Genomic DNA, 23967 nt, shown 5'->3' on the forward strand with positions numbered 1-23967 from the left:
GAGCAGTGAATTGAGATACTACACGCAAAACATGATGATTATAAAATAAAGAAAGCATTTGCACGAGTTCAAAGACGAGATATAGGGGTAACCCTGTACGGATTTACAAACAAATTGAACATAAGTGATAATCAGTTTTGCTTCAGGTAGGGTTTTGGCACAAAAGGGGATTGGTTCACTATACATGCATTCAACGAGCACGGGACATGGATACAGATATCTTTACTTGTTTTATAGACTTCGCTTTGACTTTAGATGCTACCAGACTCATGAATTGATGATATAGAGTTTGAGTAGAAGATACAGTGCATTCTTAATGTGTACTTAGAGCATATATTTCAAGAAGTAATTGGATGATAGAGAGGACGAACTTGTAGTTAATAGAGAAATAATAAACAACCTGAAATATAAATATGATACCGTTCTTATAGCCGATACTGCTGAGGGGCTTCAAAGACCTGTAGACTGAGTATAGACTACATCCGAAAGATACGGTTTGACAATAAACGGTTTAAAAAGACAAATAGTAATCATCAGCAAAAACGGTATTGAATATCTATAGTTTATTGCAAACAACGAAGCTCTCAAAACAGCGAAGACAGTAACATACCTGGGCTGTACTTTAAACATAGATTGGAACCTCTCTCGAGAAATAAAGTGTCCAATCGAACAGATGTTTTTGAGATGTGGTTCTACTGCCCCATACCCAGAATAACATCAATAGTGAACATAGTAATGTCGACCAATGTAAACGTCCATAGAAGACAGGCACTTTAAGAAGGACCGTTCCTTGAAGAATTAGGTAGGTAACAAATTTAAAGCCACTTGTTTAATAGTCAACGAATTCCTAATGATTTCATGGTACTTGAGTTTTTAAAACCTGGTGGTCCGCAAAATCCCCATTTATCTAGAAGCATATCCCCATAAATACAAAGCAGAAATTGTTCAATACATTAAACAAATCGCTCGCTGACCATTCGAATTAAACTCTCCGGTAAACTTCGATATATAACAAGAGATAAGAGATCATATATCGTCGGGGCAAATCCTGATTGATGCTTAGATTTTTAACACCCGTCGCGGGCTCAAACACGACGAGATTCGGCTTTACTCGCCACTTTGTGTTTGAAAAAGCGAAGCTTATTGGATCTAGTTACGTATTCAGAGCTGCATGTCGAAACGAAAACCTCGAGGAATTGCGTTGGGGCCAATTCCTTAAACGTCTACTCGAGAGACGAGTGAGTCCTGATAGAGGAGCAAATACGTCGAGGGTTGAGGGTTTGCCGGAGCGGACCGCAAATTTATTCCGACGCCTTTTTTCATCTCCCGTGACGGGAGGGATGTTGTTTCGTCAGTATGTGATGTCAGAAAATTAGAATACAGAATGCCGCCGTGTGTGAAATTTACGCAAAACCGCAAAAGGCGCGACTGTTTAAACTATATGATGATATTAACAATCGAAAAAACGAAAAGTAGTAAACTAGTAGGTGTAATGCAGCCGAAACCTATCCCTATGGTTTTCAAAATTTTTAATTTCAACATTAAAAACAGTGATAAATGCAACAAATTTATTATTGCCACCTGTTGTATTAAGATCTTGGGATCTTATTTTCTAAAAATATACTCATGCACCTTAAGGTTTTTTTTGTCAACCTATTACAAAGAAATAAAAAACAGTGTGCAAATTAAATGAACTATTCATAGCTATTTTAGTAAAACAATTAAAAAGTGTGTGAGTGTATATGTATATTTAGCGTTAATTGTATTGCAGAAATGCAAAATATGATTTAATGGCAGTTAAGCTAAAATGTATACTTCTTCCTGATTGAGATAGGACACCCAGTATGGTCATTATATTTATTTACTTATTAACAATGGCTAAGATCCTAAATTTTCAAAGTTCGGTCTTTAATAGTAGCTGAAATATGACACTGCATTTCCAGCAAAAGTGACGGAATGTTTAAATAATATCTTCAAAACCGCCAAAGTTGCATTACCGAATTCAGCATTCGGGTTGAATCAATGAAAAATGATAACGGCATTGTTACCAAAAACACTTGGCTTTCTTGATGTCACTTGTTCGAACCTACTTCAGTATTTTGAATGCAAATTATGAAAATTGAAATTTTTGTCATTATTTATTAACGCTATACCCATACTGTTATATTTATTTTGCATTACATTTATTTCCCAAAATTTATAATTTGCAGATAGAACAAAGTACTAAAAGATTTGAATTTATTTCAAATTACGATTGCAATTATTTTTATGACGGTTATTTTGGAATTCCAAAAATGCTTCCCAGCATTGGTCGACTAACATAATATATTTTTTTGTTTATAAAGAACATACGCTTCCCTTATAATCGTTGCCGTTGCGGCATGTACAGTTGATTGATGGTTTACTTTAAACCACGGCACATAAAAATGTAATTGTTAAAAAAGGAACGGACAATCGACTCCGTAATGAACTAACTTGTAAAGTAATGAAACAAATTGCGCAATAGGCAATGCAGCGAACCTTGCTAGCAGAAGATTATGATCAACTCCCCTCTCAGGATAGGAACCTTCCTCCCTGAATATTAGATACTTCAATAACCTTTTCTGCACACTCTCGAGGGACTGGGCGTTGCAGTCATATATTGGTAACCACACCACCAAATCATAGTCAATCGTGGACCTAACATAACAGTTAAATAGCAATTTAAAAGTAGCTAAGCTACAAAAATTTGAAAACTGATCTAAACCCCTCAACCTCAACGAATTGTTGACGGTTCACCAGAGAAAACCTCAACACTGACATCAGCGAATCGAAGAAACCAAATTTTTGAGACGCTCGGAGACATAAGAAGACAGGGAACATAAGTTGGTGATACATGATTTTTTCGCTTAAAACCGTGTTGTTGCGTTTATTTCTAATTTGAACAAAAATAAGTTTATGTATTATAATCTCCAATATTTTCAAAAAATTTTACAATACCGAAATAGATCGGCAACAAGTTACTTGTTCCTTTATACGGTTACCTATAAATAAACATTTGCACGAGCCGTTTGTTTGTATTTTTATTTTAATCATAGAATGGAGTCAGATGTGTCAACTTATTCAACCAAAATACAAATTTTCGGTTGTTGTGGCCCTTTCAACTCAGCATTAACGAATTTGCGAATGTGGCTTGTCTAATATCTGATGTCTAAATCTAATTAATTATGCAAATTTCTCGAGTAATTAACTAATAGCGTCCATTAGACCTCTTTTCAGTTGCCTCGGCGAAAGTAAACTTTAAAATGAAGTTCATCTAATATTTGGCAGGCGCCCTTAGACGTTATACCAACCACTAAAACTGTCCACTCGGACGCGGACACGAACGGCGCCGTTGAGGGCATTTTCGACGTCGGAATCGTCTCGTCGTCGTCCCCGCAACTGTAATTCATTAATTAATGACAATGAAATTCCCCCGAGGAAAGCCAGGGGTTGCCGGGAATATTGTTGCCCGTTTTCGACAAAAACTAATTAAATTAGCTTGGTCTTCAATGAGTACGGTGGGCTGGCGCGTAAATTTTCAATAACATTAAGCCTTTTATCAATAAACGACTAATTTCGTTTAAAATATCAAACGGAATTTACACTTGTTTAACCGTGGTTAGAAAATAAGGTTTCAGGTTTCACCACAGTATTTTTCTTTAGTCAAATAACATTTTAATAAATACTTAATTTTGTTTAATTGAAATATACGTATTTCTTTGTAGAATATTTGTAAGCTCAGCTTCTTTTATCAGTTTGATTCCCAATTTAGAAAATATTTTTTAGAGGTTGATTCATTTGCATCACACCTAGGCGTCCCAGGTACCTGTTTTTTTTTATTTTGCCCTTTTGTTCGTTTTATCTTCCTATTAATTATTGTTTTAGCCTTTGGCGTTCTCAGAGGCTGTGATGTGAATGAAAAAGGTTCATAAAGTTGACGCTTTCTAAATGTTTTAGAATCATTTAAAATCAATTTCTGAATACCTTAGTTTTTCTCTGCTCAGTTTGAGATAAATAAATAAATAAAATAAAATTAATAAAATTTAAGTTTAAAGCATTGTGTATTTTTATTTTATAGCAGTATAATAATATATAAAAACAAACTTATAGGTGATCTTGGCGTCCCTGGAGATATAAGCGAAAACTTATAATTATTATCAAATCAATTGGTGACATAATTTGCCTTAAACGAGATATAATAACAATTTTTTTCCAAAATAAATTACACTTTTACTGAGAAGCATTTAATTGGTTGCATTGTCTCAAAAATAATAAATTGTTATAGTTTTGGTAAGTTGTAAGTAGAAAACTATTCTATATAAAAAGCAGTGGTGGATGATGGGCTAAAACCAACATTATCCAGAGATATTTATTTGCAAAGGCGACTGTGGAAGCTTCAACAACGGTTGTGATGTAGTGCCATATTTTCTTACTTTCTCTCTTTTTGCACTTATAGCTCCTTCTATCTTCTATCTGAGTAGATGTCTGAAAAAACCCACAGTTTTAATTTATTTTCTTCAATAAAAACAATTTACCTCCTTTACTTGAAGAATAATAGGTTCCCTAGACTCAGCAATATCAGGTTTCCACTTTTTAAGTTTGAGGGGTCTATTACATATTAAATACTTTAATATCTATATAACTTTCTATAACAATATTTTTTGTATATTAGTTAAAACTAAACGTACGTGATGTTAAGAATTCTTTAATTCGGAGAATAAATTATGTAATATATATTTCGTTAATGATGGTTTCTAGAAAATTTCAGCAAAACTTTATTTGTGCAATAAGAATATAATTTACAAAATTGTGGATTATTGAATTAAATATTTTAGTTAAACAATTAAAGTAAATATATCAATTTTGTCTCAACAAAAACTTATTTACCGTGAACGTAATTTTATTTTTGTAATTACTTTTTTCTTAACGTTTGTTATTAAAATGATTTGATTCAGCTCAGAGAAAAATTTCTCTGTATGGATTTAGATCGAAATCTCGTTACCACGATCCTTACATAACCATAACCTGAAAAAATATAACGTGATTAACTGGAATGCCAACTTTGTAAATGTTGGTTTAAGTACTTTAACAATGACTTGATGTGCTTCCTTTTATAATGTCATGGTATCAAAGAGGCAAACCATAAAGCAAATGCGATTTATCTGCACCCTCGAACGAACGGAACAAAACAAGCCCGAAACATTCATTCTCCGGATACATATTACGTGCATAAAAATCACGACGTTGCGCAAAACACAACCCCGACCTATTAATTAAGTTAATTCCTCTCTCAAATTGCCCCGCTAATTACATTATAATTCCGACGAATCTCCGCGAGCGCTAAATAATACGAAACGTCTAAACGGAGCGCCACGGCGAAATGTCAGGCACTTCTCGACGAAATTCTTATACTGTTAAGAACTTACGAAAGGGAACAATTCAGAGAGCAACTTGCCCCCCAAAATGGCAACAATGACGGCAAACGCGAAGTTCTTTATGAAAATGTCAACCGTGCTTAAAATAATATTCCGTTCGACAGGGACGTGGCCGTAGCATTTTGAACAAATTAAGAAATGGCGAACTACGTGACTGACAATAAGCCGCAGAAAAGCATCGCGACCCCGAAACGTTTAAATTCCTGTCTAAATCGCGTCCCTGAAGTTTTAACCATTTTTGCTATTAAAAGCAAACATTGAATCCACCCCACCAAAGCTTCTAATGTAATTTGCATGATTAATCCGTAAACTCCACCTATAAGGAAACTTTGCCGTTAACTTCTTACTCAAACCTACCAAAGTTGACATTGTAAATTTTGAATGTTAACCCTCTTCCCATTTAAATTTTAATTATCCACTTTTGGGCTTAATTAAAAAAGAACCGCTTAAGCCTCCCGCTTATTTGCACATCGGCTAGGTAGGTACAGGTTGTCCTATTTTAGTAACCACTGAGTGGCGAAACAGCACCAAAAAGGTATGAAACTCAAATCGTTAAGCTTTTCCGGAGGTTATCTCCAGCTCGTTTCACGTTTTCTAAACGAAACCACATGGTTATGATTCATAAAGGAAAAATTAATAGCCTCTTTTACGATTTTTTAAATTGATGGATTTTTGGATGGGCCTTATACTCCTTCTTCTTAAATAAACCAAACAGCGTTTTCTCTGTACATACATAACTAACCAACAAACGAATTAATAGCAATAGCAAATATTTTATGTAATTGTTGTAAAGGGTGGTCAGTTTATTATGGAGTGACACCTTATCTCAGAACCTTTAAAAATGTTTGGATTGACTGATACTTTTAAAATATTGCATTGTGATATGTGCATTGTTGGGGTATTTCGCGGTGTTCTTGTGGACCACAATCTTGTTATTTTAAGTAGAATTACGTTATAAACTCAAAATTTTTTCAAAATTTGCTGGATTTCTAAAAATGAAAAACGTTTTTTTATGAACTATTTTTGTTTACATATTAGATTTGAGATCGTTTTTTTAATTTAAAATTGTCATAACAATAAAAAATGGTTAAGTTAGGTGGCATAAAATTGTCAAACATTGATTTCCTTCCACTAGCAAGCCAAAATAGTGATGTTGCTATGGTGTTTTTGTTATTGGATTATTTACTTGTTTTGTTTTTTTAATTAGACAACCTTATATATATATATTTATTTGCAAAATATTAACACGATCCGTTAAAGCAGATCCCCGTCCTGCAAGAAAATCAACTCCAAACATATAACAAAGTTTTTCAGTCGAAGAAATCGATAGATATATTTAGACTTACAAACGGTACTTCCGACATAAAATTGTCAGAAACGGTAAGACGTTATATATGTTATATATGTAAAGTCTAGAATGTTCTGGGGAATCGAAAAATGCCTTAAAATACAGAGTCTCCTACTTAAAACAAGAAAGTTGTGCACAAAATTTCAAACACCCTGTGTAAATAAACATATAATATTTCAAATATGTGAATCAAAACAACTTTTGGTACCCTTGAGATAAGGCATTATACCATAAAAAACGGTCCACCCTGGACGTTGTTAAATTTAATAACACGATTTTAAGTATAGGTGACCAATTCATAACAATAATTATGACATACAGCAAGATCAACATAAAAGCATATTTCTCAATTTAGGAACTGAGATATTAATTTAAAATAGTTAATTATACAAAATCCGTTTCTCGGAATTCGCTTTATATGAAACTCTGCTTCAGTTGATTGTTTAAAAAAAAAGGTAATGTAACGCTAAAATGCAATTCACCTTAATTCAAACGGCGTTTGCTTCGCCAAGTAATTGACGGCAAGCGACGATGTTGCGTGCTACTACGTCATAACCGACCACGGCTTTTTAAATTTTCAGGGTGTAACTATTACGTTCACTAATTATCAAATACATTTAAAATTTTATACAGATTAGATTCTCATCTCAAATTAAGGTAAATTATTAAAAGTAATAAGATTTATATATAAGAAATATCTTTATTAATTTAGTTTTATTATTATATTCTGTGTTTTGTTTTTCAGATATAGCAAACGTTGCTTTAAAAATAGATGTAGTCGAGTACGACTGCCTGTAACTTATTTAGTACTAATAGAATGCAACTTCTTTTAAAGCTCTATGATGTATACTTTTTAATTAACCATCTAGGATGCCCTTAAGTTCCTTAAAATTATTATATACAGAAGTCAGCCACTTTGTTAAAGCAATATCCAGAAAATCGAAAGTATGGAGCCCCTCTTTTTTTAATGTTCAATACAACTAGAACAATATACCAAATTTTCTATCGAATAATATGTCAAGTGTGTGGTTATTCATTCAAAATCAATAACAAAAGTATTACTTAGTTATTGTTTTAGTGAATTTTTTTCTTCGCAGGTATTATTTTTTCTTTGCACTCTTTGATATATTCTTTTGTAAAGCATCTAGCTGTTATAGTACAGTACGAGCTTTTTTTGTTGTTATTGTGACAGTAGTTTTCTTTTATAACCACCAAATAGTACCGTACATCATGCAAGCCTAAAGGTGCAAAAATTATTGTTTGTTTTACTTATACACACTCCTGTTGAGACACAATACTATAATATGCAACAAGTGTGGTAAACGTCATTTGAATCACTAGTTTATTTGGTACGTGCTGAACGAGTGATTAACAAACAAGTGGCTTAAGAAGTTTACCCAACGTGTTGCATACTATACTATACCGTTGACTTTTAGGTACATTTTTACAAAACAACAGAATTGACAAACGTCAAAATTCAAGTCGTGCGGAAATATCTCCGAAAACATCCGATTGCTCTCAAACGCGTGCGGTAATATCCCGGAAATATCCGAAGTGGCTCGAGTCTGTGGGAAACGAAACTGATGTGGTAAAATATCACTTTTCTCACGCTAGATGCTGTATAATTAGGTATTTTGCAGAAGGGAGTTGAAAAAAAACTTTTGCTAGTGTGGATATAATTTCTAGTATTCTTTTTAGTCCATTTAACATCATCTCTGAAAGTATAAGAATTTTTTTTAAATGTCCATGCTATATTTAAAAGACTTGAAATATTTACTAGTGAAGCGCCATGTAAAAGTTGTAGAAAACTTCAACCTATTGATGTGAAATATTGTTTTAATTTCCCTCATATGAATCGTTCACGAAGGCGAGCGCACGCAATGTTTATATCAAAATAACATTAAAACACAAACTTAATGAATCAATTTTTAATACAGTAATGTTTGATTTCATTATTAAAGCTCAACTGTCGGATTAGAAAAACATATTTTTATTGTAAGCAGTCCTAATAATGCTTCTGCCAGATAAAAAAATTGTCATGAGTGCTAGTTGTTGTTTCAACCATTAACCAGATAAGAAAATATTGTAAAGCAGATATGTGTTGGAGAAGCTTAAACTATTAAAATTCGGTACAGTTTCCAAATTGATGACTGATTCTATAAGAAAGGGAAGAAGAAAATCATACATATTCATTATTTTCCGTCCCTTTAAGGGTTCCGTGTGCATATTTTCTACCATAAAAACTGATTTTATTCATTGTGATTATTTATTTTTTATCATCATTTCTTTTGGTTTAATTATATATTTTATGCGGATTTTAATGGTGACATGTAGCAAGACTTTCGGATTTACCCCATCGCTCAGAAAGATCGCTTTGATAACAATAAAATTCGACTTTCTGAAAATATATTATTTTCATAAAAAGCGCCAGTATATCCTTGCGTGTTTGTAACGCAGACATATGAAATATCGCGTCAGAGAAAAAATACTCGATTCCGCTCTTTTGTATTTTATATTTCCGCTCTGAAAAAAAAGGGCGCTATCGAAATACAGAAATAACAAATCCTTAAAATGAAACAAGAGGATTTTTCCTCTCAATTATTTTGATTTTTCTGGCTCAAAAACGAGCTTTAAGGGGATTAAGATGTGTTTTCAGACGTGTGATTGTTAACATGGTCTTTGTTGTTAGGTATACTCATTATAAGCGTATTACATTGGTTGCTATCGAGCATTTGTCAATAAGAAAATAAAACGCAACTCACACCAGTGCTATAATTTTATTTGCAATAATTTTGTCAATTTCTTGTCCATTTAACATCATGTTGGTTCAAATAATAGCAATTCCTTTTACGCATCTATACCCAAATTAACTTTAATTAACAGATAAACTAACTGAAATTACGCAATCGAATATGCTGCTCAGTCAAAAGTTGTTTCCTCTATTACTCTACTTGTGCTGCTTATCCTGCCACCTAAAAACTAAAATTCTTGCACTTCTCACAATCTCACTATACTAACGTTGTGAGTATGTAGACAAGATTTAAGAGAAAAAAATCACTTTTCTATACGTATTTCCAATTTCATAATTACCAAGAGATGATGGCAACCACTGAGATGTTGTGCTGACCTAAAATGCTCAATATATACACAACACACACTGTATTCGTCACGTGACGAGAGGAGACAATGATATGGAGAACCAGGGTAAGCAAGCTCTCATTTTCAGTAGATACCAAAATATCCCTTGCACCCGTTGCTTACCCGATAATTTTCGTTTTCGAAAATAGAAACGGAGAAGAAGGGTACCGTAATAGGGAAGTTGAACAAAATTTTTATTTCAAAAATTTCCCTTACATAAGTAAGTTTGTACTATTAAAAGAATCACAGTTCGCAAAAAAAAAATAATTTCGTAGTTCTATGTAACAAATATAAGCAATTAAAAATTGTAAAATTTAAATCCTCTTTGAAACGCGTTGTCATTGGCTGTGACCGGTTGTGACGTCAATTCGGTCGGTAGACTACGCGCCAGCATAGAGAAGCCATTAGACAACGACAACTCTTTCGTCTTGGTGGTTTTAATTTTAATTTTAGTATTGATTCTGTCGCTTGCTTTTGTTATCTTATCTTTGGTATCAAAAAGAAAGTTTTAAAAATGATCGAAGCCGATTTTTTAAAAATTCAATCTGATAATTTACCTTTAGTGGATATGTTTATGGTTACATCCTACATACAAAACACCGAAAGGTTTTCTTTTGCTGAGGTTTGCGCTGTTAAAGCTAAAAGGTATGTTCATAGAATATTTAGCCACAAGTTTTAAACCAATATAATATCGTAATCAGCTAAAAGTTTTCTAGTTCTTAAAATTCGAATGGTACATAAAATAAAATCTAAATTATTCAACAAAAAAAAATGATTTTTTTAAACTAGGGGAAATCTAAATACTGTTTATACTGTTAAATAAGTTTCTTTGAAAAATTACCTAAATACTGATTTTAACGTATCACTTAAAGTGTCCTTTAATATGTATAGATCTCGAAGCCATTCCTCAACATTATTTATTTATTTATTATTTTATTAATTATTATAATTATTAGTTTATTTTCTGGTTATTTGGCGTTTTACGGGTTGTACCCAAATACGATGGCACGATTTTTAATATTGTTTTTGTGTTTCTTCTATTATTATCCTGCAAAACACACTAACCACAAATACAAACTGTCGTAGATTAAATAGAAACACAATTTTTTACTCGAGCCAACAATAAATAATAATATAATTCTTGCCCTATGTCGCCGTATCCATCGAAAAGCAGCGGTATGACGTCACGATCATTCCCGCGCGTTTAGTGTCGCATAAAAGAAATAGCTGGGTGTCACAACTTCAATTATTTATTTCAACTTAAATATTGGGTATTGAGTTTAGATATTTGGAATACGTTATTTCGATACGTAAGCAAATGTATAAAAGAAATTAAAAAAATGTTCATGTTCTCTATTGTAAGCATAAATAATTGTTAAGCATAAAGTTCGGGCGGCCTATTCCTTGGTATAATAACAATTATGCCTATTAATTAGGATTCCGTTTCAAGCAAAGAGCGACGAAAATAGTAACTCCGCAGTAATTATTTTGGCTGGAAAACATGTTAATTTAGGTAAAGTGATTTCGGTAGCGCAATAATTTGAAGTCGAGACGTTTTAAGAGAGAACCCGCTCGACCTAGAGATCTTTGTTGAAGATAATTTAATGGCATAAAGTGAGCCGCATTGTCGGGACGACTAAAGAGTCTCCCGAAACACGCAACCCGCCGCGAGACTTTTTCTCACGATTGGGTCTCGGACGATTTTAAATGTAAGAAAAATGTACCGGGTGCCCCACATAACGTGATCCATATATTTTTCTTAAAACCTGTAATAAAGGGTGATTCAATAAGGGTTTCCACATTAAAATAATAAAAAAAAAACTCGAAAGAATATAAAAATATACAAACATTTTTATTTTCCATTTTAGATTAGTGTATTACAATTAGGTATGAAAGATTTCAAATGACCCCCGCGACTCATGTGGCATGACGTAATTCATTTATTGAAATTTCCTATCACTTTTTGACATAATTCAGGTTCTATGCCGGCTATTTCGCGTCTAATCTCCTGTCTCAGCTCTGGAATACTGTGTGGTTTATTTCTATACACTCTGCTATTTAGATACCCCCCAAAAAAAATCTAAGGGAGTAAGATCACATGATCGTTACGCCGTTACGTGAGGTAATCCGACCAGGAAACTTGCCCCGCAGCAATTGCATCGTTTCTCTGGATGTGTGACAAGTGGCTCCATCCTGTTGGAACCACAAATCTTCAATGTCCATACCTTCCAACTGCTCCCAGAAAAAATCAGATATCATGTTTCGATAGCGAACACCATTAACCGTAACGGCGTTCTCCGCATTATCCTTAAAAAAAAGGGCCACTGATTCCTTCGCACCAAACTGTCACTTTTTGAGGATGCATTGCTTTTTGAACAATCTCTCTTGGATTTTCTAATCCCCAAAAACGAGGATTGTGTTTGTTTACAAAGCCACCAACTTGAAAATGTGCCTCATCGCTAAAGATGATATTTGTTGAAAAATGAACCCCTTGTTCTCGTATCCATTCTGCAAACACGCGAGGTTTCAACTCCTGAGTTATTTGGACTTTATATGGGTGTAGATGCAAGTATTTTATTAAAATTCGCTGTGTGGTTGAATACGTAAGGCCCATTTGCTGCGATCAATGACGAATCGGTGTGTTTAGATCTTCGGCTACACTTTCGCAAACAATGGCAATATTTTGATCTGACCGACCTGCACAAGCACATTGAGGGACTTTGAGGTTAGTTACAGATCCAGTTTTCTCAAATTTTTGCACCACATTCCAAATTGTCCTCTCAGAAGGTCGATTTTGCACGCCGAAAAATTCACGCAGAGCCCGAAATGCATTTTTTCTTGATCGACCATTTTCATAATAGGCTTGCACAATTTTTACATGTTGTTCAGTCGTATAGTGCTCCATGACTAATTTTGTTTATGTTTGAAGGTTAGAAATCTCATATGATAATAAACAAATACAATGGCGTTTCATAAATATTTCAGATTGTAATGTGGAAATTCTTATTAATTCACCCGTTAGTTATCAAGGACTTTTAAATACAAAAGTTCCTTGTTCTTCGCTTTCGACATCAACTTTGAAATTTTAAGAACAACGTCATAAATTTTATTGCGTTTTACGATTTAGTGATAAAAACAAAGGTAACTTTCATCAGATCGACGTATTTCTTTTTCGTACGGTTTAGGAAATATTTAAGGTTATGGGACTTATTATTGAAAAATCTGCATATTTAGAAAAGCCCGCAAAATAAATATTAGGATTACTAGTAATATTTTCAGACTTAGATTTAATGAATGTTTTGCGATGTATGCTGTATCTCTTTACCCCAGGTCACATTTAGCATCTTTTATGGAAATTTCGGGATCGCACTGGAAAACAAAAACAAAATATCTAATTCTTGGTTTTACATCAACATAACATTTGTTGGGTTTATTATTCTTCAACACTCTTTCAGTAAAGTCTCTTATAATTCGAGAACATATTTTTTGCCTCGAATTATGCTGTTGGAAAAGTCATTTTCCATGTTCTTTTACTGCAAGCGCTGATCGTTTTTATTTTCAATACCTTTGTAAAAGAAATATCTTGTATTTTGGTTTCAATCTATTCACTTTACTCTTTAAACAACAATTACAAATCTAATCTTAACTAACATTTAAAACTGGAATTTTAGGCTTTCTTGATTTTGAGCTTCGTATCACCAAAATAATAGTAACCAACTTCCCGAGTAATATGACTTTTCCTCAGCAAAAGCAGACTTTCAGGCAAGAAAGCATTTGGATTCGTATGCCTGCTATAGAAGATTCGAAAACTATTCATTTTTTGTATTATGAGTTTTTTAAATAATAATAATAAAAGTATTTATTTGAGTTTACCATATTGTTATAGTTTTTTGTCTCAAACAAACATTTTTATTATAGTTCTTTTCAGGAATGCAATACTCAATGCGCAACATTACTTTTTAAGGAGAATGCGCAACAAAATGATAAGGAGTCGCATATTTCCAGAATGCATATAGGTATAGATGTTTTATGCTACTGAAGGTATAATATATATAGTGTGCTATTTAAAAAAATCTGGTACTAACAAATTGCAGTTAGAAAAGACACCCGGTATAATTCTAAACTCAAAAATCACGAAATGGCAGGATCAGGGCATATCGACTACATTCATTGTCATTCTCTTTGACATCCAGGAATGGGGTTGGCTTGTCTTTCTCAATAAATGGCGTTTACATTTGTGAACTCACGGTGGGTGCGAAAGGCCAGATTATTTGCGAAGAACATACACGATAAAGTGATACAAACTTAATTACAGCTCCAAAATCGTCTCCTTTGAAGTATTTGAAATATATATCTGATATTCTTGTTGATGACCTGCGCGATTTCATATTTCTATATCTGGCAATATTACATCCTATGAAAACGATATAGATAGTAAAATGGGTGGTCCTATCTGGTGCACCGTCAACAGTTCGTTGAGATTGAGGGCTGTAGATCAGCTCCTTTTGTTCCAACATCTGGTGTGCCTCAGGCTTCTATCCTTAGACCACTCCTGTTCAATATATTCATAGAGGATCTCATATTTTTCATCGTCTGCGACAAGATTGCATATGCACTGCATCAAAACCGCTATGGACTGCATGACTTTCCAGGCTAACTTCAATATTGTTAGCCAGTGCAACATTACTTTGTGCAACATTACTAAAAACAAATTGCATCTTAATAGCATCAAGTGTAATGAGGTTATATATCTGCCACGCTCCGTCCCCTGAGAGTGTGCAGAGAAGGTTATTGAAGTATCTAATGTTCAGAGAACAGTATCAGAAGTATCATCTCTCTGCAATTTAGTTCATTAGGGAATCAATTGTTGGTTTCTGTTGGAACAATTGCGTTTTCATGTTCCGCGTAAGGGACAACTTTCTCAACACAATTACCTGATCCGATATACATTGTCAAAACTTTACATATGTCTGTTAACTTCAACAAATTATCATCCCAATATGACTTATATTATGATGGTCTCCAGTCAATACTTAGAGTGGAGTCGGGTGATCCGTAGTGAACAGCCTTACCTTTTTCTTTTTTTTTTGTTTCTTTTCTTAGTCATAAAATTAGTAGAATTAAGATTAGTTTTTTATGTCCACCGTAATTAATATATCATTATATTCAATATTTCCTGTAATTGGATCATCGGTATCAGGGATGTACCTACTAAAACATCTAGAGTTTATCCATTAGATTGAACTTCTGAACCTTATTTTGATCGAAGCTTAAGCTTAAGTTCGCCTAGCTGGGACTCCGTATGATCTAATTCATTAGTTACAGCACTAACGTGGACTTATTTAAATAGCAGAAAGAAAGTTTAAACAACAAACAATTTTTTCTGAGACTCTTGACCTTCAACGGACCTCAAACGTTTCGCAACTCTCAAAAACGCCATCGGTACGAAGCCAAAAATTTCGCTAGATCGACCCACATAAATCAATCGCAACTTAACAGGTGAAATCAACCTTAGAAAATGCAGTAATAGAATGGAGAAAGCAGACGTTACGTAAGGACGAAATCGACAATCGAAACCGAAACCGGGCAAAAAACGGCCGGCGTTGCACCGCAAAGCGAACCAAAATTGCCGGGCATTGGGAAAAAGCAATTGGTAAATCTGCGTACCGGAAAATCGACAAATCAAACTAGAACTGATTTCGTTGGTATAAATACTAAATAGAAACAGCGTAAAAACAGTACCAAGAGAGTGCTCGCCGCGTTAAAATGCGAGTTTATATTTTATCGGTAGGAGTTTGTTTGCTTTTTGCACTAGCTGCGGCGAGGGTGGTCGTCAAAGAGGAAGATGCCGCCGTTAGTGCTACCAAGGGAGACTTAGCTGTTGCAGAGAGTGGACATGGTCACGGCCATTCGAGCCACCATGAAGAGGGCGGTGGTCATAAGCACCACGCTCACCATCACGCTGAGCACGGCGAGAAAGGTGACAAAGGACACAAGTCAGATCATCACCACGACAAAGGTCACCACGGCAAACACGGCAAACACCACGAGGCTCATCATCATGGCGAGAAAGGCGGCCATCACAAGCATCACCACGATGAAGGAGGCCATCACAGCGAGCACCATGCTGGTGGGAAGCACCACAAAGAAGGCAAATTCGGGGAGAAGAAAGGACACAAGAAAGGTCAGAAAACTACCGGATTCCACCATAAGTCCCACAAAGACGAGTACCATAAAGACCACAAGTTCTACGACGACTACCACAAAGGAGGACACCACAGCAAACACGGTGAACACCACGGACATCACGGAGGCAAAGAGGGTCACCACAAGAAAGGAGGTTCTCATAAGAGCGGTCATCACGAAGATCATCACGGAAAGAAAGGACATTCCGCAAAGGGACATTACGATGAAGACCACAAAGGCCACAAAGGACATGGCGGACACGAAAGCCATCACTCGCACCATTCGGACTATGGAAAGAAAGGAGGTCACGCCGGTGGAAAGGAATACGGATACAGTCATGGCAAGAAACATTAGATTTGCTGATTATGCCAAAGAGCCCTACGATTTTCGTAATTTATTTTTTATCGAAATTTTCTTGATAACGTTCGCGGTAATGTTAACCGATGGCAGACAATAACAATTATTATCGTTATATCATATTTGTTATAGTATTTTTGTTATTTTTGTGTACGTGTGTGTAATAAAATGTTATGTAAAGTTTAATTTTTTATCCATTTTCGCATTTTTAACACCAAGTTTATTTGAGTGAAGTTTCGCAAAATTATAAAGTCCAAAAACATGAGTTTCAATTTAAAATATAATGCTGAAATAATCCAAAAAAAGAAATTGTGGTAACTATATTAATATTAAGTCATTACATTTTCCGTATACAGACGAATAATACACTGACGCAAAAAATAATATGGCAGTTGAAACGAATGAATAATAAATTCGCTTACTATCGACGTCCAAATTTATCACGTTATTTAGGAAGTTTATAAAATTTATAATAATCTCTTTGATGGCAACGGTTTTATAATCTTGTGAAGGACAACCGGATACGATATATCAACAAAACTAATCTCGTTAGTAAAGTAAAACAGTAAAAAAATAGCATATATATTTTTTTATAGTGTCGCTTTATATTCTAAATGCAAAATGACCAATAATGTAGGGATATTAAAAGTATTTCATTCGAAACTGGCAATGTTATTCAGGCGGTGCTAGTGGCATTCTGAAGTTGTTAAGTTTAGCTCTGAAGAAGCCAACAGGATGATTATGAAACGTTAGCAAGTGAATTAATTAAATGAGTTAATTAATTCTAAATTGTTTTCAAAATAATAAATTAATCACAAACTTAATAACTGAAATAATCCTTGAAAATGTGAAGAGTAGAGTAGATAATTAAATCGATTTTTTATTTTTTCTTTCATATTAACTTTAAAGTCGCAAGAAAAAGTAACTCAAAAACATCAAAGAAACATCAAAATTTCAAAATAGTTCAAATACCTCCCGAACTAAATATTATGATGATTTTAAATTATCGGACGAATCGACTAAAATAAAAATTTCATCTATTGACGTGCCTTTTGTCAAAATTGGCAAGGTTTTGTAGCCAATACTAAATGCTTGAACTGAAGGTAAGTTAAGTTAAGCTTTGACCAGTATGATTTTCGAAATGTCAACAAGTCAATAGTAAGAGTAAGGGTCGAGTGTCCTGTGAGAAGGCGTCGCAAAGATGTGATTTTTTTTAGGAATTAATAAAAGAATAAATAGGGTTTCAAAACAAATTATGTTAATAACATTTTTGAAAGTGCTTTTTTTGTTGACACGAGTTGGGCTTAAAAACGCTTGAAATATTAGTAAACAATTATTGACAACTTCGCCTTTAATTTTTTGATATTACGTTGTGTTGTTTGAAAAGTGTATTTTTCTTTTCCAGTAGAAGGCTATTTAATTGGAGTTTTGCGATCTTAGAGGCAAAGACTTTAATATTTGGCCTAAAGTAATTTACAAACGTGCACATACGTAAAAGACAGTTAAAAGTAAAAGCATCAATCTGTTACCTTTTTCAAAAATTGCATTAATTTCCTTAAATTTTCTTATACTTTCCATTACTTTACCTTCTCGTTTAATACAAATCTGGGTGAAAAGTGCTGGAAATAGTATATTATGCAACAAGTGCGGTAAACGGCATTTGACTTTTTCTACGACAGTTAGTTTTTGGGTACATTTTCGCAAAACACGAATACATTCACTGATATGACTGTCAGAATTGACAAACGTGAAAATTCAAAGCGTGGGAAATATCTCCGAAAACATCCGATTGCTCCCAAACCCGTGCGGTAAAATCCCGGAAATGTCCGAAGTGGCTCAGATTGCTAAGTGCGTAATTAGGTATTTTACAGACGGGAGTAGAAAAACAATATTTTACATAATACGATATAGCAATGAAAATATTAGTGATTAATAACATTCTTATCCACAGCTGTGCAATGAAACATACGAGGTTAGAGCCAAAATTTCCCCCCCTGACATAGATGCAGCTCCAGTATCACGATAGAACTTTGTCTTCTTTTAAATATATATCTTAGTAGGCTGCGAAAAAAAATTGAAGTCCTGCGTCAAATAGTTTTTTATTGACAGCATTTTAAACAAGACGTGTCCGAAAAAATATCGCATATAACGCAAATTGAGTATAGAGCAGTCATAAAGTTATTGACAAAAGAAGGGTTAGCACCTAAAGTTATTAAAGAAAGACTGGATGGTGTGTACGGCCAAAGTTCTACTTCGTATTCTGTAGTGAAAGAATGGGCAAAACGTTTTCGAATGGGGTAGGACTCCCTTGAAGATGATTCAAGAACTGGTCGACCAATGGAGGTCATAATGGAAGATATTGTTGCGATTGTGGAAGAGGTGGTATTGAGTGATCGACGTTTAAAGGTCAAGGAAATCTCAAAAATTACTAAGCTTTCTGATACAAGTGTTCGTTGAATCCTGCATGATCATTTAGGTATCCATAAGATTAGTGCAAGATCGGTTCCTAAAAACCTTTCAGCTTATTAAAAACAACGCCGTGTCGAGTGTGCGCGGACTTTTTTGGAACTCTGTGGGTCAGAACGGAAGCCTGTGATAGAAACTATTGCGACGGGAGATGAAACTACGGTTCTCTATTATGACCCTCTATCGACAAAAGAATCAATGGAGTGGCGTCGTAAGGGTGAAGCACCTCCAAGAAAATTCAGTCTGCCAGTCAACAACAAAGGTGATGGCCACGATCTTTTGGGATTGTGAAGGAATTCTTTTGATAGATTTTAAAGAAACTAGTACCACTGTCAATGGTAAATATTACGCAACATTATTACACAAATTGCGAGACTGCATACGTGTAAAACGTCGAGGAAAACTGACCAGAGGCGCGCGTCTTTTGCACCATAATGCACCTGCCCATACTGCTGGTGTTGCAGAAGCTGCCATTTTAGTGTGTGGGTTCCGACAGATAGATCATCCTCCCTATAGTCCAGATACAACATTTAGGTAACGCCTGAAAAATAACTTAAGTTCAGCTAACACCTACGATTTCTATGTTGCTATTTATTAGCCCCTAAATTGCCATGAATGCCTTCTGTGTGTCGTCACCAATTGGCAAATACCAACCCAAAAAACCAGAGTAAATAGTTTTACATATATGTTTTTGTCATTCACCTGTAGCTTAAATTTGTGTTGGCGTAAATAAAAAATAGCCATAAATCAAGCACTAAAACCTATTCCCGGGCGGTGATGATGCCACGTAGGAACGGCTCAACGTAAAATCCACAATAATCACTGGAATAATCGCCATTACCAGCAAATAATATAAATCACATGTACGGAACACTGTTTTGACAAATAAATCCACAAAATAACTAGGGCCGTGTTAGTTTATTGCATCGATGAAATTTCCATTTGACCTATTTTACAGGTATTTAAATTTAAATTAATTAATCGTGTTCAAATAAACGTTAGATAATAGCATTTCAATTAATCTGTAGGCATTTTACCGCAATATGAATGATTAGGCAAGGCGTTTTTTCATCGTGTCGGAATAAACTGAACACGGACGAGTTGAAACCACACCTAGTTGCATAAAAGTGGTCCATCATGAATTTCGTGGTTAACGAAATCAATGAAGAACTGAAATCTACCAACACAAGGAAAACTGCCCGGGTATTTTAAAAGAATCGAAAAAATATAATCATTTATAAACAAATTCAAATTTTGAACTGAGGAGGCTTTTACTTGATGAAAATCCATTTATCAAAATAAATAAGAACAAAAAGTTCAGATTTTCAGGAAATTATATATTTTTACATGACAACATGATCATAAACCTTCACACACGAACACAGTCATATATAACAGCTCAAATCACCCTTATACACACAAAATGGCTGCATTTAACTCTTTTATATACAGACTTCTTAATACGCCACTCTCAACAGAAAATTACAACAAAGAACTTAATATCATTAAACAAATTGCACTGAACAACGGCTACAGTCCGTTCATTATAGATAAAATTATAAATAAAAAACAAACACAGACAACAGTAAACTCTATTTATCCGAAACCTAATACAGACACGAACAATTTTAAACAATTACATACATAGGCGAACCTAGTGAAAAAGTTTCAAAAGATTTGTCAAAATGTGGTTCAAAAATAGCTTTCAGAACTAACAACACAATAGGAAAATATCTAAAAAACAATAAATCCAAATGTCCAAAATCCAAAAAAATCAGGTGTCTACAGGTTGAAATGTAGATCTTGTCTTAAAATTTATATTGGACAAACAGGTAGAGCCTTCAAGAAACGCATTAACGAACATATAAGAGCGTTTAAAAACAATAGTCTAGATTCTAATTATACTACACACTTAAACACAGAAAAACACATTTTTGACGACAATTTTGATACATTACATACAGCCACAAAAAGTAGAAAATTAAATTGATTGGAAGCCATTAACAAAATGAGACATTCAAATGTATTGCTAAACGATCAATTAGATTTAAATACCTGTCCTTTATTGAACTTAAATTCTGGCAACAACATTAATTAAGGTTTTATGGTCATTTTTCGTTATATATAGTAGGAGGTAGTTTGTAAGTATTACATTTTATAAAGACACGGTGTTGTCCAAACAATTGTCATGTCAAAATATATAACTTCGTGAAAATCTGAACTTTTAGTTCTTATTTATTTTGAATTCAAATTTTCATTGTGAACAAATATTTTTTAGTCTATTTGGACTAAAATATTATTATTATTGAATTGTTATTTTTTCTTTAATGTATTTTCTCTGTTGTGAGTGTTAATATTCCTTATTATTTTTTAGTTTTCCATTTATGTAGGTATTTGTAAGACTGTTCATATATTTGTGTTTTATATTTTACACTAGCATGTCATTTTTTTCTCTAATTCTTCCTGCAGAAATATATTTAAATAAAAAACAGGTCTATGTCTATGTCTAATCATACCGATGCAGTTTCTATATTACTATCATTTATTTCATCTGTGGTAAAAATCGTGATTATTATGAATAGAATAGACTAATCAATTAAAGGCAGTGGAAATGTTAGGTATTAGGTAGCTGCCGAGTGGACACCTAGTTCAGCCGAGGTCATGGTTACCGGATTTGTCGTTTAACGTGGCATAATTCTAAATAGTAAGCGTTGCTACGCGGTTTCACACGGTTAATACCGTTAAATCCCTTCACTGCCTAAAATTTAAAAACAATTTGGCATTTTGGGCATTTTTTGGGAAAGAATTTGATGTCCAAAGTTAACTAAAATCCGCCAGTCGCACAGTGTTTCTATTATTATCGATGCGTTCTCGTGATTTAACTGAAATTTGTTTAATCGGTTTTAAGATGAAAATTCAGAAACTCTGGATTTTATTTGATTGAATAGACCTTACCCTTTTAAAAATTTCGGAGGTTTTACGAAAATCTGGATATATTTTTTCACCAAAAATCGAGTTAAAAATCTTCTTGAGCGTATTTACTTGGAGAGCTTTATTTTAACATCTATGACATTTTTCAAAATTCTAAAAAAATTTGAAAAACAAATTAAAGTTATAGTTATAATATCTGCCAAATAAGTATAAAAATCAAAATCTCAGTTACCATATAAATTAGTTTGTAATAAAAAATACATATTTTTTATTGCGTATTATAATATATATTAATGTTATATGTTATGCAAAATTATTTAGTGCAATTTAAAATTCGTCTACCAATTAACAATTTTTTTAACTACACTGAACCTTGCCAAATAAAAGAAAAACAATATTCTTAAAATAAAACTAGGGCGTAAGGACCTTACTAGAAAATAATATACAACTTTTGAATGGTAAAACCTATTGAAAATCATTAAATATTTCAGAAATTTTCTTCACTTTCTAGGGATGATAATTCATAATATATTTTCAATCACAAATAATTAAAGCTTACCAAAGTAGACTGAAAATGCGAATTCGTATTCTTGTTATTCTTTGCATAGTTAATAAACAACATTCTTACCGATATTTATAATCTCGTTTTCTAAAAATATTACTTTATCAAACACACAAGTTGTTACAAGTTGGGACAGGACCGAATAATGTCTAATGCCTATGGTCCTATGGACAGATGTTTATAATTTTAGTAGGCTGATTTCAAAAATTCTATCCATTTATTTGTATCACGTAAGGCTTTTTTTGCAAATATTATGGAAATAAAACGATATTTCTAAAATAATTTATTTTGTTTATTCCCTGAAAGTGTCATTCGTCCGCCATCATCGTTATGCTCCATCTTTCTTGGTATCGCCGTTCCATTTCCTTAATGTCCTGGTGAAACGTCTCTCCCTGTTCTTCGCCAACTGCTCCAAGATTTTCAGGAAAATAGTTCAAGTGTGGAAACAGGAAATGCACTTTCAATATTTTCGTTGTTTTCGTCCTTAGTGTTCCCAAGAAACTTATCAATTACTTCTATAAATGAAACCCAGGCGTTTTTCTTGACATTTGTCATTGTATTTTGAAAATACTTGTCTTTGCATAATGATCTTATATGCGGCCCAACAAAGATACCTTCTTTTATCTTGGCATCAGATATGGCTGTTCATTTTTATTTAGGGCTTTAAAAAACTGCTTCATCCATCCAAGTTTGATATGAGGAGAAGGCAGTAAAACTTTTTTGGGGTCAACTAAGCTATCTCTTAATACATTTTTGCTACCAGGTGGAAGGCTTGTTCTAGAGGGCCATTCAATTTGAATCCAGTGTCTATCTCTTGCCCGACTATCCCACTCGCAAATAAAGCAAGGAAATGTTGTTGTCCTAGCAGCATGTACAGCACTTTAAGGTCACCACAAAGCATCCACTGTTGTTCTTGGTAGTTTATTTTCTTCACGAGAAGTATTACATTTTCATACGTTTCTTTTAAATGCACCGAATGTGCAACGGGACCTGAGTAAAGTGCAATAAACCTCCTTTTAAACTACGCTGACTTGAGTCAGTAAACAGGCGCCATTCTTCTTACATATACGGCATATTTTCTAATTCTAAAACTAAGTAAAGAATATTGTTTCAATACACTAGCGGTCCTTCCTGAGTAAAATATTGACATAACTCTTTTTCGTGATCTCGGTAAAAGCTTGGTGTGACGCCAGGTACCAGTAAATGTTTGTCACGAAGTCTGGACGCTAACAATTCGGATGCATACTTTGGAAGGTGCCAGTCTCTAATTAAACCATTTAATTCGCTCTGGTTAAACACCTCGGGCTCTCTGAAATCTAGCGTGAAATCTGAGTCATCTGTCAAATTCCGTTTTCTAGTTCTTTTGGGACGGTAGGTATCGGTACATCTGGTCTATAGGGAACTAGTTGAATTGCAGAGTCGAAATTGGGATACACAATTTGTTTCTTATTTTTTCCGTTGCACATTGCACATTACACGAACAAAATTAATCGTCATTGTGATTCCTAGGCTTTCGCCATACC

General features: G+C 33.9%; 2 protein-coding genes across 3 annotated transcripts in view; one reads left to right on the top strand and one right to left on the bottom strand.

Annotated features, from left to right (window-relative positions):
• LOC132705194 (uncharacterized) overlaps positions 1-23967 on the bottom strand; it is a 361276-nt gene that overhangs the window by 262782 nt on the left and 74527 nt on the right. The window lies entirely within an intron of this gene.
• LOC132705320 (histidine-rich glycoprotein-like) lies at positions 15708-16573 on the top strand. The gene has a single exon (XM_060675840.1). The coding sequence runs from the start codon at positions 15709-15711 to the stop codon at positions 16480-16482; it is 774 nt and encodes a 257-aa protein (XP_060531823.1). The 5' UTR covers position 15708; the 3' UTR covers positions 16483-16573.

The sequence above is a fragment of the Cylas formicarius genome, unplaced genomic scaffold (genome assembly GCF_029955315.1).
Source record: "Cylas formicarius isolate icCylForm1 unplaced genomic scaffold, icCylForm1.1 PGA_scaffold_7__23_contigs__length_41026272, whole genome shotgun sequence".
In the NCBI taxonomy this organism is placed as follows: Eukaryota; Metazoa; Arthropoda; class Insecta; order Coleoptera; family Brentidae; genus Cylas; species Cylas formicarius.

Bases quoted from the DNA above. Each gene is read 5' to 3' on its own strand.
- LOC132705320 (XM_060675840.1), top strand. From the start codon at position 15,709: ATGCGAGTTTATATTTTATCGGTAGGAGTTTGTTTGCTTTTTGCACTA.